Source organism: Mycteria americana, chromosome 4 (assembly GCF_035582795.1).
Source record: "Mycteria americana isolate JAX WOST 10 ecotype Jacksonville Zoo and Gardens chromosome 4, USCA_MyAme_1.0, whole genome shotgun sequence".
Lineage (NCBI taxonomy): Eukaryota > Metazoa > Chordata > Aves > Ciconiiformes > Ciconiidae > Mycteria > Mycteria americana.
The window spans coordinates 32,214,069-32,233,181 of record NC_134368.1 but is presented as its reverse complement, the minus strand read 5'-3'; the positions used below and the strand labels follow the sequence as shown (position 1 = coordinate 32,233,181).

The 19,113-nt window shown below is 38.6% G+C and overlaps 1 protein-coding gene across 8 annotated transcripts in view; it reads right to left on the bottom strand.

Moving 5' to 3' along the window:
- The window catches only part of EXOC1 (exocyst complex component 1), a 33,580-nt gene extending 15,219 nt beyond the window's left edge, over positions 1–18,361 (bottom strand). For 2 of the 8 annotated variants that reach the window (XM_075500085.1, XM_075500091.1), the window contains exons 1-10: positions 18,281–18,361; positions 13,595–13,728; positions 12,614–12,744; positions 10,385–10,544; positions 8,534–8,721; positions 7,335–7,562; positions 6,961–7,093; positions 6,658–6,767; positions 6,071–6,124; positions 1,745–1,894 (exon numbers count right to left, since the gene is read on the bottom strand). In XM_075500085.1, coding sequence (XP_075356200.1) covers positions 1,745–1,894; positions 6,071–6,124; positions 6,658–6,767; positions 6,961–7,093; positions 7,335–7,562; positions 8,534–8,721; positions 10,385–10,544; positions 12,614–12,744; positions 13,595–13,718 — 1,278 coding nt within the window. In that variant the 5' untranslated portion in view covers positions 13,719–13,728; positions 18,281–18,361. Of the gene's footprint in view, positions 1–1,744; positions 1,895–6,070; positions 6,125–6,657; positions 6,768–6,960; positions 7,094–7,334; positions 7,563–8,533; positions 8,722–10,384; positions 10,545–12,613; positions 12,745–13,594; positions 13,729–15,743; positions 16,433–16,476; positions 16,522–17,339; positions 17,904–17,925; positions 18,086–18,280 lie in introns of those variants that run through there. The other 6 variants (XM_075500092.1, XM_075500093.1, XM_075500086.1 and 3 more) reach the window with 5 other exon arrangements.
- Between the last annotated feature and the right edge of the window lie 752 nt (positions 18,362–19,113).

Below are 19,113 nucleotides of genomic sequence, written 5' to 3'. Positions count from 1 at the left end.
AGAAATTGCTACTTCTCCTCCATAAGGAAAGATATGCAACGTGGTACATACAAATAGGATTACTAGTGGTAGAGCATCATGGAATTCAAGTCAAGGGTAAGAATGGAGAAAATTCAGCACCATTCTCTGTAGCCTCTTTTACTAGACTCCTACTATGCCCAAGAAAAGCAAATAGGATGCCATTCCTACACATCTTCACGAGTATGTGGCCTCCTTTATTACTATTCTCACAAGGAAACCAAAAGACCAGAAAACTTCAGGAGGCACAAACTCTGCATGCCTACTTACTACAAGATTCACTCGATCCCAAAATAAGTTGTTTGCAACACTGCCAAAAAATAAGCTCAAATTTTAAGAAGAGGCCAACAACTGAAAGAAGTTTGAAGATTATCTGGTTTGTTTAGATTTTTAGTACGAAGGTTATAATAATGTTTTATTTAGCAACAAAGATCACCCAAGAATTTTTTTCCTATGTTCTTCAAAATTTTGTCACTTAGCACACATAATACATAAATATGTAAGCCTCAATTTTTTATTAGAGGATCACGAAGACATCAACCATTCATTGACCATTTGCCTTACACTGAAGGCAAAAGAACAACTATTTCAAAGCCATTTTAAGAGTCTAATTTAAAAACTCAGCTGTGGAAGACTTAAGAACGACAGTACTTTAATAAAAGAAGACTTTTTCTGTAAGGACTAACTTTCCCTTGACTTTTATCTAAACATTTTCTATACTTCTGTAGTAACTTTTTTTCACTCCATGTCAGTTTTAAACAAGGTAGCTAAAAGTTACATATATATAAAGCCAGAAATATTTCTACTTAATCTACTTTACAAGACACCTCTTAAGTTTTTGATATTCCCAAGTGAAATGAAGGTCTGTTGAAATAAACATGTCACATAGGCAATAAGCACATCAACATGAAAATAGCTTAATTATTTTTATTACTAGACTGTAAAATGGCAAACTTGTTTTACATAAATATTAAGATTAATATCTTACGATACTTTAGAACAGAGACTTGGAGAAAAAAAAAGGATACAACAAATACCAAAAATTGAAGTTTTCTATTCCAGAGAGGAACAAGAAAAGAGGAGCAGTGAATTAAATTTAATAGAAAGGAATATTAAAAGGACATGCACATACACACAGGCAATTCTTTTGACTCTCAAAACCAGTATATTATGTACATTCTTTTTGTGGTTTAAACCCAGTCAGCAACTAAGCACCACACAGCCACTCGCTCACCCTCCCCCCCAGTGGGATGGGGGAGAGAATCGGGGCGGGGAGGGGAAGTAAAACCCGTGGGCTGAGATAAAGACGGGACAGCAGGGGAAGAGAAAATGATAATAATAACAACGATAAAAGAATGTACAAAACAAGTGATGCACAATGCAATTGCTCATCACCCACTGACCGACGTCCAGCCACCTCTGCCCCCTGGCCAGCTCCCCCCAGTTTCTATACTGAGCATGATGGCATATGGTATGGAATAGCCCTTTGGCCAGTTTGGCTGTGCCCCCTCCCAGTTTCTTGTGCACCTGGCAGAGCATGGGAAGCTGCAAAGTCCTTGACCAGTGTAAGCATTACTTAGCAACAACTCAAACATCAGTGTGTTATCAACATCATTCTCATACTAAATCCAAAACACAGCACTATAGCAGCTACTGGGAAGAAAATTAAGTCTATCCCAGCTGAAACCAGGACAATTCTCTAGCATCATTTCAGCAGTTCACATACCTTTGTTAGCCCTTCGTATTTGCCATAATCTGTGTTCTTGAGCCACTCCATCAGTTTAGCATATCGAAGTAAATCTCTGTGAAATGGATGGTGATTGGGTAATGTCAATTCAACAGAGTGCTGGGCAAGAGTAGAACTCTGATCATGGCCCTTGATAAGAGAAAGCATTAAAGTAAATCGGGAAGCACTATACAGATGTACTTGAAGTTCCCTGAGAAACTTAAAACAAAGACAACATCCCATTCAGACAAACAGAAAAGTATCACAATATCTTGCACAGAAACAAAGTCTAGAGATGCAGATTGAAAAGATGCCTAACGTAATACAGACACTGAGATATTATAGCTGTGGCAGGTAGCGCATCTTAGTAAGCTTGTTCATTGTAAAGCTCTTGCTCTTTACCACTTTGCCTTCAGGGTGAGTCAATTTGGCATTTTTTGCAAGAGAATGCAAGGTACACCTGCGTGAAGATTTAATGACAAGTGTTCAACTGTTTCTGAAAAATTCTAAGAGATTATTACATTATTTCTCTAAACAAACAAAAAAAATCCATAGCTGCTTCTTTTTAAAGATGATGTTCCCATATACTGTAATACATTTCAAGTCCCCAGTCAATGGCCTAGGTGTTAATGATGAGCTTTATGCTATGCCTCTAAAAATCTGCTCCGATTGAACCCACTTTAGTTCACTTTGGCCAAGCCTTGGTCAAGTCTTAAAAATATCAGTTCACAGATGTTCTCTCTCCCTCCACACAAACGCAGACACACATACACTTTCAGTAAATATTTACTAAACAGTTTACGACATGCAGCATAACCCAATCCATTTAACAGCAAGCCACTAACTTCACGCTCCTCCTTTTCTCTGGCTTATCTCCTGAAAAGCACACTATCTTTTAAGTGAAGATCACATCATATTGCTTGAACAGTATGTGATTCAGCTTTTTTAAGCTTTCACTTGCTTGAACTCACAAGCTTCCTGGGCAATTCAGGAAGCAAGCGAGGTAACATCACAGTTCAGCCACGCAGCAGAACACACAACCATTAGCCCTGGGTTAACGGAGGGGAGGATGGAACTTAATTTCAAAATGGCTTTAATATTTTCTGTAAAGTCTTTTTTACCAGGCTTGCAATAAATACAGCAACAGAACTTGATCTTAAGCATAATTTGTGCCATGGCAGCACAAAAAGATTGTCCTATTTGGTCTCGAGTCCCTGTAGCATAACATGCGGGTGGTTTATGCAGGTCAGTCAATGTCAGTCCCTGACAGAGAAAGCATTCCTGGGCAGTTCCATCTTGGATATGACAAGTTGGCAGAATACAAGCTATACAGTTTAAAAACTGCCTTTGCATGTCTGCAAGTTGGAACAGAAGCCAGTTTGGATCACAGAGTCAAAACTAAAGCAACTTTGGCTCACCCTTCTCTGATGTATTGGGTACTAATCAGTTCAAGTCTTTGGATAAAAAAGCCCTAAAAGCTTCTACAATACATTCACAGATTTTTGTTTTTAAAAAAATGAAGATAGGAGTTTTGATATTATTTGTAAAAGACTAACCTTTACTAAGTAATGCAATGTGAACATGCCAGCATCCGAATAAAGCTGGACTACTTTTTTGTATCCAACATGAACATACACTTACTTTAAGTCCTGTTGTCTTAACTACATAAACTGAGACAAATGGACCCAAAGAAACAAGTCCTAGACAACTTCATTTATTCTCACAGAAAATGGGGAAGGGTCACAATGTTAATCTCCCTTCTAAAAACAATCTTGTAGTCTGACTCCAACAAAAAGCTAACTTTGTAAAGTGGAATTATTGCAATATATAATTTGGAATTTTAATCCATCCAGCATTAGCCACACAGCTGATGCGATTACTGAGGTCATACTTGATACTTTTTGTACTTCTGGGCATGCATATAGCAAATATTTTCAACAGATCTTTGATACACATTTATAAAAGCTAGATATGGAAAAGCATTTATGATTCTCTCTCCTGTCCCCTGGTGTGCAGCATTCCTACAGCATGAATTTTAACATTCCAATTCATTATAGTTTAAAGTAATTTAACTGGTGGCTTTCACCACGTTCTTCAACTAAGTCAGTCCAAAGGCTAGTTCATATTACTGCTAGGAAATACTCAGCTATTGAAATTTTTATTGCTTCTTTCATCTAACAATTTTATTCATGTCACTTTATTACATACAGCTTTTTATTTTTGCTGAGTAGTTGCATTCTTCACAAAGCTAGATGAAAAATGCCCTCTCAAGATAAATTTCTCTCTCCAAGCCAACTTTCCCACAGGACTAATCACTCTGGCTGTCCCGAATTATGTCTTGTTCAAGTCTGCTCCAAAACATTATGGAGTTTCTAGGTGTACCTCCTCCATCTAATAAATAGGCTTCCTCTCACTACACATACTTTTATACTAACTGTTACCAAATAATACTGCAAGTTTGTTATTCAACTATTTCATAGTTACAAAGCTTCAAACTATTTCATATTTCAAAGGCAGAAAGCCCAGAGTTGCCTTTTAATTGAATGCTGAACCTGGTTGTTAAAAAAAAAAAAAAAATCTTTAAAGACACACAGTAAGGTTAATCAAATATTATTAGGACACAATGAAAAAACTACATTAACTGTTAGTAACAGTTACTGCAAACAGTTTTTAACACTGCAGTGAATGGCAATCCAAAGTTACATTTCTGTTTAAAACTTTTAAGATTTATTCTTAGTTTTACATAAAGGAGATGAAGAACTTTAATATCTTACAACAGTAGTTTGAATCACAGCATTGGGTTTGTTTGTTTTTAAAAAAAGAACAATTTCATACTTCTAAGATAATATATTTAGGCCAAAATGTCAATGCAACTTTGGTTTTCCATCTAATGAGTTCCAAATCAGAATATGTCTTGCTTGTATTAGCAGCTGCCTAGACATCATGTTTTCGTTTGCCATTGTAATTTATAAATCTTTATCTGCCTTAGTTTTTTTCTGAAGTGCTTTATTTTTTGAAAGAAACATTCTAAACAAATAATGCAACTCTTCAGATGTTAAAGGTAACAAAGTATTCCAGTTAGACTTTTCAAAAACATGGGACTGAGAAATTGCTACATTTTATTCATCAGACCAACAAGGTCATTTTAGTAAGATAACACAAAAATCTGTTATACCTCCAACACTTGAATCCATATCTGAAAATGAAGTACACAAACTTCTTTTCTTTGGCAAAAAGCAAAAAGGCTTTGCAGAGGCTCATCTCTTGCAGTTAATGAACTCTTCCTGCTTAACCTTACAGCGAGGTCATATTTTTTATCTGCTGATTAATACCTCACAGCTAACAGCAGACCAAACCTTTCAGAGGGCAAGTTTATATGAAAGACAACGTGAGGTGACTATTAGTACCAGGATTTAAATAAATGAATAAATAAAAATAAATTGCAAATTGATAATAGCATTCTCAATAGCACTGAAATGTCTCTTCAGAGGTTTTTCACTTAATACATGTAGTATTACATAGTAATAATAATCTCTTACCATTTTTAAAAATAAAATTCCCAGAACAGAACATCAGAAAAGGCATTCTGATAAACAGCCACTTTTATACGCAAGTCCAATATTCAAACTTTGTGAATGCATTTACACAGGACTTGCACAACACAGCTTCTACTTGCTCATTTAGAGGCCAGGACACATAGTCTGTGCTCAGGTTTTCAAAATATGAAAGGTAACAGGAGAAACATACCTTCTTAAGAACAGAAACTAAAAGCAAAAAATGTAACATGCTGTAGAACTGGAATTCTTCTGCAAATTGAAGAAAATATAGGAAGCACTTATCTTTGCCATAAAAAGCCGGGCTTGTACTCTCAAATGCAATTTTCTATACAATTATCCAGCATAACTCTATTCCATTTTCTGCACAGAGTCTAATACATAAAAATGAAAACTTCCAAAACTTTGATTGCTCTAGTATGTATAAAAAATGAATTATTTTTTACTTACAAATATTACAAATTTCACTCAACTGCAGTATCTGTACACTTGTACACATACTACAATTTCCTGAAAATATTATTCTTCCATACACCTCAATCTGTCTCTTAGCAATTTCTGGAGATCAGATAAGAGGAATGTTATCTCAAACAGTTAAACAAAGCTTGAGGGCTGATAAAAATAATGGAAGTGAGAAGGGGCATAAGTCTGATGCTCTGCAATCAGTAAGGATAAATTTCTTTTTGTAAAGCCAAAGATGCAGCTGCTAGTTAGATAAGTCAAGCTCAAAAAAATTAGTTAGAAAAGCTTATATCAAACCCGATGTACTCACTGGAACTGAAAGATAGTAGGACCTGTTATAGAGTTGAAGGAATGTCTGAGTAAACTAATTGGAGATAAAAAAATACAGAAATTAAAAAAATGACGCTAAAAAAGACATCCAGCCTTTTAGGAAACAAGTCTTGGGACAGTGATTTCTGAATATTTCAAGTTAAGGCTCAAAAATCAAGGCTTAGACATTTTACTGTGTACGGTGGTTGGGGTTTTTTTATGGCTCTTGAAGTTCAGACAGCAAGAACTCCAATGTTCTCAGCCTCTGACACCCTTAAACAAAAGAGTCAATGCGTTTTCTCCTCAATTAATCAAGCCTTACAATTAAAATAAATCCTCATATCACACGATGTGTTCAATTCAGATAGCAAACCCACTAAAAAGAGGTGGGGTTTTTTAAATGTAAGAGACTTCTGTAGGCAACTATAGCTTGGTATGGATTTAGTAATATCTCTTCCTGAAGTGCCTCTAACAGTCCATTCATTTCCTGATTACACCACAGCATATGTCCAATTTTAGGTGGATTGTTTTTCTTCTCAGGAAAAGTTTGTGACTGAAAACTTCACATAAAATAGTAAGAAATAATACCTGCTGAACAAATACGCTGTTCAAATGACTGGCAAGTCTCCGTGCAAATTGCTCACGCAAGTCACTAAACCGCTGCTGTTGCTGTTTCACTGCATGAAGCATGTCATGTCCTAAAAACAAAAAGAACTTCACAGAGTACAAAATATATAGTAATATATTGTATGTGGGAACCGAAAGGACCAGAGATCACAATTCCCTCAATCTACAGAAACAAAACCTGAGACTAGTTGGAAAGGCACACACAATAAAGGCACTACCATAATAAATTTTGTATTTTAGACTGTAGTGTAACAAAACCATTACCTGGACGAAGAGCTACATTCATACACTGCAGAAGGGCATCTGCTGCATTAGTGCAGGCCTCAATGCCTCGAGAAGATGTCAGATCTCCCTCCTGAAGGGCCTTTATATGACCTTTAGCCAAATCCATGTGATTCTACAAAATAATGGGTAGTATTGTCCATAAGCCAGAAGCATGTTAGTTTGCCATGCTGCTGAACCAAGAATGATAAATACAATTCCATCATTACAAAAACTTACTCAAGTTAGTGCAATAATAAAACAGAAAAATAAAGTCATTATTTTAAATGAACCTCACACATGGTTGCTGAAGAGGGTAGCAACCTAAAAGAATTTTGTACCTGATGTGAACAGCCATAGTAAATAAAAATGCTTACCACCAAGAACTCTATCTCTGACAGTAGCTTCACATTATTTGTGTTGCTGAGATGGATTAGGTGGTTGCTTTCTGAAATTTGATCCATTTGCTCTTTTACACTCTGAAGCATTTCTTCGTAACTGCTCAGCTTTAGCTCAATTTGGTCAACCTCCTTTAGAGCTTCATCCAACAACTTCATCAAGATATTCACCTGTTTCTCAGAGGCCATAATTGACTGGATATTTGCCTGTACAGAAGATTAAGCCACAACATTTTAAGAGACATTTTTGTATCTCAAACGTATTCTGATATTTCCTTCTGTTTCTATTACTGTCAAATAAACACTTTCCGAAACTCTTGATGAAAGCAACAGAACAATGTAGTACTTCTTGTAGTACTTCTCATTTAAAGTGTTATTGAACAGAGCAGTCCCTCAGTCTATGACACTTCTTTATTTCATAAAGAAAACCAAAACTTAAAAAACCAAAACTTTGCTCAAGTTCTTAGAATTGAAGTATTGATCTGCACAAAACCAAAAACCAAACAGTAATCCCTACTATACTGGAACATTTTTAGTTCCAGAAAAACAGCTTAGGTGGTAAGGTCACATTTTCTGTTGCAAGATCAGCTCTCTCTATGGTAACAGCAATTTTCAAAATGCAAGAGAAACATACAACTTAACAATTTGAGGAGGTTGTTGACTGTTCCCTCAAGACTGTATCCCCTGCATCTCCTTAAGTTTTCTAAGTGACCTCTAGAATGTTGGGTTGTTTAAAAAGCAAAATAACAAACAATTTGGTACTGTTACTGACAGCCAAATACTGCAACATTATTAGACTAAGCCAGTTTCCTGATTAAACTGAGAGTAGTATTTTAGGCCTAAGAGTTCACATCCATGGACATGAACATCTGTTCTCTCTCTCCCCGCACCCTTGCCTTCAAGCAAGGTATATGCAGAATGCCTCCCTTTTTTCTTCTCCACTCCTCATTTGAAAGCCTGCAACTCACCCCAGAAGATCTGGAAGGTAAAGAGGGAAGTTGAAGATCTTCAAAATCTGATAATAGACAGGATGTAGCTCTGCTTAGGAGCAGACGCACATTTATATTCAAATATGCAGCAGAAAACGTTAGCTATCTTTTCAAAGAACGCTACGTAGTCAGTATCAGTGAACACTGTTCAACATGCTAACACACTGTACATTAGAAGAAAATGTTTACCCCATCTAGCACTTGTAGCTCTCTTGACAACTTCTCTGCAAAAGCTTCAGCATTAGAAATAGCATATTCACACCCTTCCATCATTATTTCAATATCCTGTTCCTCTCTTGCATTTAACTCCTGGTATTCATCCACAGCCTCTTCATCACCTCCTGCTACGCTTTGATTCTCTCCACTTGGAACAGATTCTTAAGTAGAGAAGGGAAATAAAACACGTTATCAAGTGCAGAAAGTCACAAGCATTTTAAGATTACTTAAGTATGTTCAACTATCTTTAAGCAAATGAATCCATTAAACAACTTTCATAACAAACACCTGCTACCGACATACACTTTCTTCAAGTCTCAGTCTTCCATGGGCTTCATTAAGATTTCCAGAACTGGTTCCCAACAGCGATTTTTTCCAAATTATGCAACATAAGCAAAATACAAACAGCCACCCTCCGTTATTGCATGTACAAAGGGACACACTGTCTCAGTTTATTCACCTCTCAGGCTGGTAATCAACATCAGGATATATTACAGTATTACGCTAGACTTGTTAGCAGAAGATCAGTAGAAGTTAGATTCTCTCTTGGTAGACAGTGTAAGGGAAACATACTAAAGTTGATTAAGAAATATATCACTGAATAAATAAAAAATATCTTGATGTTCAAGATAAGTTTCACAGCAGGAAAATCAGTACTGAGGTAAGTGAAAATTATATAACAATGTTTTAATGAACTATGATTTCTCATGGCAGTGCTTACTTAATTCAACAAGCCATTCAAAGGCTGACAAATTATTTACAGAACATTAACGCAGTCCAGCCAGAAAGTGTTTAGGTCATTTGAACCATCTCTTTTATCACTAGCAACTTGATAAGCTATCCAAAGCACTATTTAAAAAAAAAAGAAAAAGCATAACATTTAAGAAAAACTGCTTACAAAGCAGAATAAAGGAAAAAGGTGTTACGCACCTTCTGCAACTTTAGGCAGTTCTGAAGAATTAAAAGGTATGGAAAAGCAGAGGAAAGGAAGCAGAGAATGTTAGCAGGCAAAGCATGAACAGTGTGTATATTTTTAAGTGGCAGTAAGTTTGAATGTTTTAATATTGCACGAACTTGAAAAGTTAAAGGTTGGTTAAAAACAAATTTCAGTCAACACCAAAATACAGAAATGCTGTCCTCCCTGTTTTAAATCTCTAATTCAAGGTCTTCCACACAAGCCAGTCTAGTATTTAATATCAACAGTTTAACCACTTCTGACAGACTCAACGTGAGATATGCTTACTCACTAGGCTCTACAAAAATTTTTTAACTATTAAAAGATAATGTGACTAAAAATATTTAATACAGCATGAGCGAACAAAATACAAAGCCTTCTTAGCAACCAATGAGGCATGTAAACTGTAATAGGGTCCAGCAGAATTTAACACATGGTTCACAGTTTATAAACTAGAAACCTCATATAAAACCTCACATAACCTTTAGCATGCTACTGAAGTGTCACTTTTTAAAGCATTTTTCTAATTCAGGAGAAGTGAAAACCAGAACAAAAGCAGATTTGTTACACATTTAGACCTACCAGATCTTGCAGACAAATTTTATTTTGTTCAAGAAACAGAATGTCTTAGAAATACAATACACTTATCAAAATTTAGAACATCATTAGTGAAATATTTTGTCTCAGTTCTCAGTTTTCTAACAGAAAATCTGTTATCTAGTCACCGTGTTTATGTGAAGACTTAGAAAATATAAAAGAATAAAAGTGAATGGGAAAAAAAGCCAGGATTAGGATTTTTTTGTTAGTGTATCTGTTTTACATCAATAATTACTAAACTTTATACTTAACATACAGTTGTAGAAATTTACCTTCCAAAAGCTGTGAACTAACATTAGTAAAGTCAATTTTCTTTCTAAGATATCGCTGATTGAGTTTCCAGATACATGAAATGAAGGTGTTCTTTTCCACTGTGCTGCTTGCAACCCACTTGTACACTTTGTCAAAATGCAAGTCAAATTCAGGATTCTCCTGCAAAAGATGACATATGTTACAGACTCAACAGTCAAATGATTCTCTGAGCAGCAGAGATTGTTCACTCATTTAATTATTGAGGTGACAGGATAAAAATGAAATTACACAGATGCCAACCTTAAGCTGATACACCAATTCTGGCACCCTGATGCACCTGAATGAAGGTGCTAAAACACTGAAACTGAAAAACCAGAATCCATGCTATGAAGTCAGTATTTTGTGCAAGATCAGGTAACAATAACACATAATACAGAGATCCGTAAGAGTTTCAAGAAACATTTGGCAGCACTGTCTGCCCTGAAACACTGTCCTCAGAATGACTAATGACTTGCGTTAGCCTTCTGAAACTAAAAACGGTAGCTGGAATTACTGACAACATATACAACACAATTCAACGAGACTTAGGGGAATAGGCAAGGCAAAAAAAATTATGAGCAGTTTATCTGTTTTATACATATGATAGTATTTGATAGCACTGAACAGGATAGAAAAGAGCATTTGGTATTTTAATGGCAAAAAACAACTATAGAAGTATTTTCAACTAGATTTATTGCCTGATGAGAACATTGCTTTGATAATGTTTGATTAAAGTACTTTACTTTCTACAGCCACTTAGGAACTCAGTATGGACTGTAACTGGTGATAGTCTGTTTTAAAGATCATACTCCAAGCATTTTACAAGGTCCAGCATCCTTCTGATGAAAAATGTTATTGCTTCAGATACAAGTTAAATTCTTACTTATACATAGTTTGTAAAAACTACTATTGCTGCTACTTATTACTTATATTGTCACTACTATCTGTAGAAGCAGGCTGCATATGAAACCACGCATGATGGGAAATGGTGTTTCCTGTACAGCACAATAAGAGCAGTTCTGTTTTTTTTTCTGTAGCTTATATTGATAAATATAATTACCATACATTTCTAAACAAAGAGTATAATTACATAAAACTTGAGCTGTCAGACAACTAGTGCAGGAAAGGCCTGTGTCAAAAGAGTTGCATGGGATCACATTTGGAAACCAAAACATGATGTACCTATCAACTTGAATTCTGACGTTTTTAATATGAGAGAGTTTGGCATTCAATGTTTGGGTTCTGAAAGAAAATTTCAAAATCGCTCATTAGAGTGGTATATACATTACAGCACATTTCTGAAAATAGTTAACCGAATTCTGTTTTGCAAGAAAAAGCCCTGAAAGATTGTATAATTTTAAACGGAACCTTAAACTGAAAGAAGCAATTCTCCAACACAGTATTTAGGAACAGCAAAGAAAATCTAAAATCTAGCCAACAAGCGTGTGGATAACTGAAATAAAACATATTTAACTTCCACTTGGGGAGGGGGAAATCAAAGAATTTTCAACTTCATAGTTTTCTGCACTATTCTTCCAAATCACCAGCTAACAGAACAAACCCAGACATTACGGGATAAGAATTTTCACCTCTGCCTGTTTGTACATCTTAGTTTATGACAACAGATGAATTTAAATAGTCAAAAATAGGTTGCTCTTGTTGTTCTATGGAAAAGAACACCACCTCAGGACTGTTATGATTTCCAACAAGCGGCCAATGTCATGATTTGGAGAACAGATACAAGAGCTCACCCTTCAAGCTTATATACTGCTCATTAAGAATGTTTTAAGTGTCCTAGCAAAAAACGTTACTTGTAGCTCAATATCATTAGTAAGAAGGTAATAAATTTTTTTAAGGGGAAAGCAAGCTTGGAATAAAAATTTACATAAGGCTTGAAACAAAAAAGTACTCGTCCTTAGCACAAGCACTCTACAGTCGCTGAGAGATCACCACAATAAACAGGGCAGATATTCAGAATATAGGTATTCAAGCATATCTGGACTACTCTTACTCAATTTACCAGGGTTATATTCTTGGAAAGGCTGGAAGAAAATGCAGGCATAAGCAGCACAGGAATGTATCATCATAATTCCTAATTAATGTGTTATCAATCTAAGCTTTAAAGTAGTCAGTATCATGGAAGTTAACTCCAACTTGTAACCAAAAGGATGTTCTGAGCAGAGCACTAAACGAAAGAAAGTTACACATACTTTAACAGCATCTTTGGCATCAACAACAGCAAGATCTCGAAGTGCCCATGCAGTCTGCCTTTTGTAGAAATCTCCCTTGTCAGATTTTTTCACTTTTACCACATTTACTTGCACTGGTCGTTCCGTTGTCACTGTTAAATGATGTAAAAGAGTAATTTCAAAATGCACAAATTACTTTAACATCTGTTTCTGCTGTATTTCAATTTCTGGAATGAATTACCTGTGGGGGAGATTTTGTAATATTTATCTGATGAAAAGAGACCCTTTGAAACATTTTCATCCACAATATCCACAGCTCAGTTTAAGTCTCAGTCAACCAGATACATGTCTCTACACAGCTTGTGAAGTAATGAACCCAATTTACAGATATTTCTTTGATACAGCAGACCTCAGACCATGGCCACATAACTGACACAGCACAGAGGTAACTGGAGATTATAGTCAGAATAAAAACATTTTCTGAGATTCCTCAGTCAAAAAAAAAAATTCTAGCAAGCTAATTTATTGACAGATCGACCCAAAGCACCTAATTTTTTGAAGAGACATAATATAATACACATACACTCAAAGGAACATAAGAATTCAGTTCAGTTATTGTGCCTTTCCAGAGCCCTCTGCCTTGGACTCTAACCAGTCCTCTTTATTGCATTTTGTTCAGGCTGATCAGCCTAAATACCTACTAAATCCCCTTTTAAGCACTATATAAAGCCTGCTTCAAAAGCCCACCAGTCCCACACAAATAATTTTGATTCTTTCACTTCAAATTACAATGAGATCTGGGAACAAAAGTACAGGGTTTTGTTTCTTTTTTAATAGAAGCAATAATGGAAGTATAAGCTACAACTGATTTTCTCCATTAGAAATGGAAAGCACCCATTTTATACGGGGCAAGAATAAATATTGTAAATAAAGCTAGGACAAATGCAACTGAATAAAAAACAAAGGTGAAGACACAAAATATGGTGTAGTATTACTATGTACCTGTGGCACACAAAAAGCAGTTTCTCTTCTTTTTGCCTGCTTTGCACACATTCACAATGCTCAACAAGCGTTCATCATTGGGAGTGAAAATATCCCTCTGCAAAGCATGCTTGATTGCAGTCATTTTCTCTCAGCTGGAAGATTTGAAGAAGTCATAATACATTCAAGCACATTTAACACACACAAAAAAGAACCAGTCATTTACTTACAGCAACTACAGTTTTTTGAAATGAAATTTTACAGCTAACAATGAATCATAATCTAGACAAGCATGACTTAGGTAGAAGATCAGCCCACTTCAGGAAAAAGTCCAAGATAAAGCCTACTATCTTACTTCAGTTAAACAACTGTAATTTATCAACACTAGGATGATCCTTCTGCCTAATTTAATGGAGAACAAAAAGCTTCTTAGTAGTAAAGCAGAATGTGAGGCATTAACAAAAAAAGTTGAAATGGGAATCAAGAAAAAAAGACCCCCTCACTAAGTGGAATTTTAGAATGGGTATGAATACCATGGATGCGGTAAAAATCTGTATGAAGACAGGTGAACAAAAAAACCCCACAAAATTTGACAGGATAGAGAATGTGAAACTAAAGTCACTACAGTAATGAACTTAAATGAAACTTAAAAGTCCCGAATCCTTCAAATATACCTAATTCAATTAAATTTTCAGGACTATCTCACCAAATCAAGGTTACATGTTGGGCAGACCAAATTGAAAATAATGTTCCATTTAGAGGGAGAAAAAGTGTCTCTGGCTCCCTGCTTTGCAGGAAGATTTCTGGAGTATGTTTTGGATACAGTATGCCATAGCAGTTGTTCAATCCACCACTCAGATGCCACAATTTCAAGTCTAATGAATTACTACTTCTGAGTCTTGGTGTACAACATACACATCCTAATTCTCTTCTGGTAGAGGGAAAAATAATTTTGATTCAGATCAGTGTCCCTGCAGGCTTCCTCACTCCCTCCTCCCTTGGTATCCTAAGAGAAATTCTAAATTAGTACTTGATCCCATGTTATGAAAGCGTTCAAGTATCCTGCTGAAACAGCTTTCTCAAAGCAGAATAAGTACATCACATTCTATTCAGTGGCAAAAAAACCCCAAACCAACCAACCAAAAAACCCCAGTCTGTACTAGAGTTTTCCCAGGTTTGATACCTCTGTGAAGAACATTTGTGGTGGTAATCTGTTGACAAATTCATCATTGCCAATTCCTGGAGAGTTACTAGAAACTTATTATTACCATATGAGTGGCACTGTGTTTATAACTTAATTTTATCCCGCAAGCAGGCATTATTACTTTTTTTACTTTTAAAAGTAATAAAAGCACAAAACATTGCAGAGGGCCCGTGTAATAGAATTTAGTAGATTTTTCTTAAGTCTTAAGTCAGATTTATCTTCCGGATATTAAGGTCTGTTTTATAAAAGCTTCCTTGTAACAGAACAGCTCCTGGAAGACTCAAACTATGGGGACAGATACACCCCTAAGGCAACAAATCTCTAAGCCTCTACAAATACAGCACTGGGTTTCTTTGTTTTGTGTTTTAATGTTTTGCAAAGACCTGTTTCACTGCTTTTGCCAGCTACCACATACTGTTAAATGTAACAGGCTGGTATTCTTCCTCTTTGTCCTCAAATGACAGCCTGGCAATTGTTACAGTAATGCAGAATAAAGAAATACATCTTTGTAGCTGGTAGAAAGTTCAACTTCAAGGCCATCTACATCTGAAAAGACCACAACACAATTTTGCAAAGATAAGTCCTTTACACTGGACTAGTGTGCTGCCTCTTCTTGGATGCACAGCCTGGAGCTGCTCAGAAATGTAACACTTCTTTAAATTACAGAGTTTCTTATCTAGCAAGGGAGTAACAGGATATTTCAAAAAGAGAAAGTAAGCATGTACGCTTAGTAATAAATCAAGAGATTTCTTCCAAGAATCAAGTGCTGACCTTGAACCCTATACTCTAACCAAATGCTAAAAAAGACAGACTTCTGCTGAAAGATAGTAAACACACGTTACTTATTCACTCTCATAGCCTGTAACAGCAAACACAGGAGATTGTACAAGCACATCATGGACTGCCCTTTACACCTTCAGGTACACTGGCAGACATAGTTCAATGTCAAATGGCGTAGTCGCATACCAAATCAGACCACTGGGTTGCATGAATGAGGTGCATCTGCCATTAACAGCAAAAGTACTTTCCTAACAACACCCAAAAGTTTGCTTTCTAGTTCTTCTCCTCATTAAGAATAGTTTTCAGGTGATTTGGGGGAGGCAGAGGGACAGAAAAGGAGGTAAAGAGAGATTGGGGAGGTGTGTGTGGGCGTGGATCTGTTCACAGGGCTCCCCCATCAAGTGATTCACCTCTGCAGTATGAGGAGCCAGCAGTGGGAGAAAGTAAAGGGTGAGAAGAAGGTACTGTAAGAAAGCTGTCCAGATTTGTGGGATGCGTTAACAACTGGTTTGTTTAAAAACATTCACTAAGAGTTCTGATTTTCTTTGGCAATGCCTTCAAGTAAGTATGCAACATGCTCAGAGGAAAGCATTTGTACTTCTAGCATGTTCATTTATGATGAAGGATTTGCAGAGGTAAAATAAGACCAACATTAAATTAATCATGCACCAAAAAAGAATAAAATCCCAAGGAAGTCACAAAATTCTGAAAGAGGCTTCCAAGACAGACTTTAGTATAATCACCTGGTTCCCTAGCAAAGCACAGTCTAGTCCCCACCAGATTCTAGAAATCCAGGGCGGGGGAGGACAGGACGACACCATCCAATACTCAAGCTTGCAGAGACAATCAAATAAGAAAAAAAAAAAAAAAAAAAAAACCCCACCAAGCTCCAGAAAATTAAGGAATTCGCAATATTTACCTGATTCAGAACAGTTCCTCACACTACAGAGAGATTCTAGGTAGACTAAAAAGAGCAACACTTAGACATCACATTTCAATGCTTTTATTTAAATACAGAAGCTCCAATATTACTCTGAACTTGTGCTTTAAAATTCTACAGTGCGTTAAAACATGATTAATATACATCACATGCTACACTGCCTGAGGCTGAGACAACAAAACAATATGTGGAGTTAAATTTTAGGTTGGATTTTTCTCTTGGAGATGCATTGGTTGCTTTCTCTGGCAAATACACTGCAAAGACAAAAGGGTTCTTTTGGCACTTGAAACAGAAAAGGCACCGACTTTTCTTTTAGCCTTTTATGTCCCACTGTGCCTGAACTCAGCTGGCCACCACCACATCTCTCAGCTTAGGGAATCTTGTAGTTTTAAAGATTAGTAACCCAAAGGCTTTGGGAAAACAAGGGCCAATATATCAGGCTGCAATCAGTATTGCCAAGCATACAGTGCTCAGGGCATTCAAAAAAATCCTGTTTACATGACACCCCTATGGCAATGTAACACTCCGTAGCTAACAGCTTTCCTCCCCTTTCACCCAATGCTGGGCCCAGCTTTTGTTTCCCAAATTGCATCGGGTTGTCATTCCTGTTACTCTTCAACAGGTGCGCAAGATGAACACACAAAGTGCCAACAACCTGCTGCATTTCAGAAATATCCCCCTTTCCTTCCTGATTTAGGATTTTACTTTCTGCTCTAAGTCACATTCAGACTGCTGCAACTCACTAACTCTCCCATTTCAGTGCTAACACAAGTTGTCCAGGTTGTGCAGAATACCCCTTTCCCACCAAACAGAACATGTTAAACCCAAGATCAAAGCCTTACTCTGACATATAGTCCAACTTCTGTTACAAACTCAGCCCCCTTAGTCACGGCCACCAGAACCTTCATAATGTGCCAGGACCAAGTACATCACTAAGTTCTTCACACGTGACTCCTGCTGTCCCAACGGAACACAGAATTAAGCACAAGGAGCTTGAGATAAAGCTGCTTCCTCAGAAGGCTTCAAGACAGCTGAGACCATGCCAGTCTCTAATAAATCCCTTTAACTACTGCTGCATTTTTTTTCCAGTAATGTTACAGACAAAGCCTCGGCTACATGAAATCTATCAAAGACATCACATCACAGACATAACCTGTCCAGGAAATACATGGGAAAGATTCAACAGAGCAACTTAGAAAGGCTACTTAGTGAGCACTGCTTAGCCTCTCCAAGCATGTAAACAGGAATCCATGCTATTCCTGCATTCTACCAGGGTAAAACATAACATGAGAGCGTAGCCCAACTGTAACAGCCCCGGGAATCAATCAACCAAAAGAGCAATCATTTAACAGGAAAACTCAGAAGAGTTACTTCGAGCGGCGGCGGCCTCCCAAGGGCCCGCCTGGCACCAGCTTCACTGCCTCCCACCTGCGAGTCCTGCAGAAACCGCCCGGAGACAACCCTCCGCGCAATGGCCGGCGGGGGACAGCCGCAGCCGCGGCGCCCCGCTGCCGCCACGGCTCCGCCCGGAGCCCGACGGCCCAGACACGGCCAAGTCGTCCCGGGGCGACCGGAGGGGCCCGGTCCGCGGAGGACAGAGCGGCAGGCCCCCACACCCGGGGCGGAGGAAGGGACGGAGGATGCCGAGGCCGCCTCGCTCTCACCGCGGAGCCAGGGCCAGCCGAGACGAGACGGGCCGGGCCGGGCCGAGACAGGGAAAGAAAGGAAAAGGAAAAGGAAGGGAAGGGAAGGGAAGGGAAGCGAAGCGAAGCGAAGCGAGCACCTCCACCTCCAGCCGCGGCGCCCCCGCCGCTGCGCGCTGCCCACAACGGCCACTTCCGCTCACGTGACGCCAGCAGCGAGACTGCGGGCTAGGAAGCCCGCACAGCCTGCGCAGTGCCCCCTGCTGGAGGAGATGGGCGTAACGGCGGTAACGGCGGTGAGGTCCGCCGCCCGCGGGGCGGGGCGGGAAGAGAGGGCGGGGTGGATCGAGCCAATAGGAGCGCGGGCAGGGGCGAGGCGTGAAGATGGCGGGGAGCGGGTGCCGGGCGGCGCGCGTGCGGTTGCCTCTCCTCCCTCAGGGCGGGCTTTGCGCTATGGCCCTGAAAGCGGTGCCGAGCCGGCCCGGGCGACAAAAGCCTGCGGGGGGAGGGGGGGGGAGGTGGTGTTGCCGGGCTGGAACGGTAACTGTGCGGTGGTCTTCTGTGAATGGCGGGGCCGGTTTGAGTCGGGCCTCGCCGGCGGGTGACACGGTTGGTAGCGCTCCGTGAGGCCCCGGTGCTTCGCTATGGCGAAAGGACCCGGAGGCTGTCTGGCGATGCCGCGGGGAAGGGTGGTCCCGCTTCTTTCCACTGTTCCTGAGGCGGCTCCTGCCCGGCTCTGAGGGGGGTTGATTCAGGTAGGGGGAAAACAAGAGAAGGGCCCAAAAAACCTCGCCAAGCTCTAAAGAGCTGGGGGATAGAAGCTCCCTCCAGTAGCTGCGAACTGTTAGGTAAAACCCTGCTGCATAATTACAAGGCGTAGAACAGCAATAAAAATAACGCCAATACGATCTTTCTGTGTTACGACCTGCGAGAGGTGTTTTACGTGCCAGTGTGATGAGAGAACTCTTGCCAT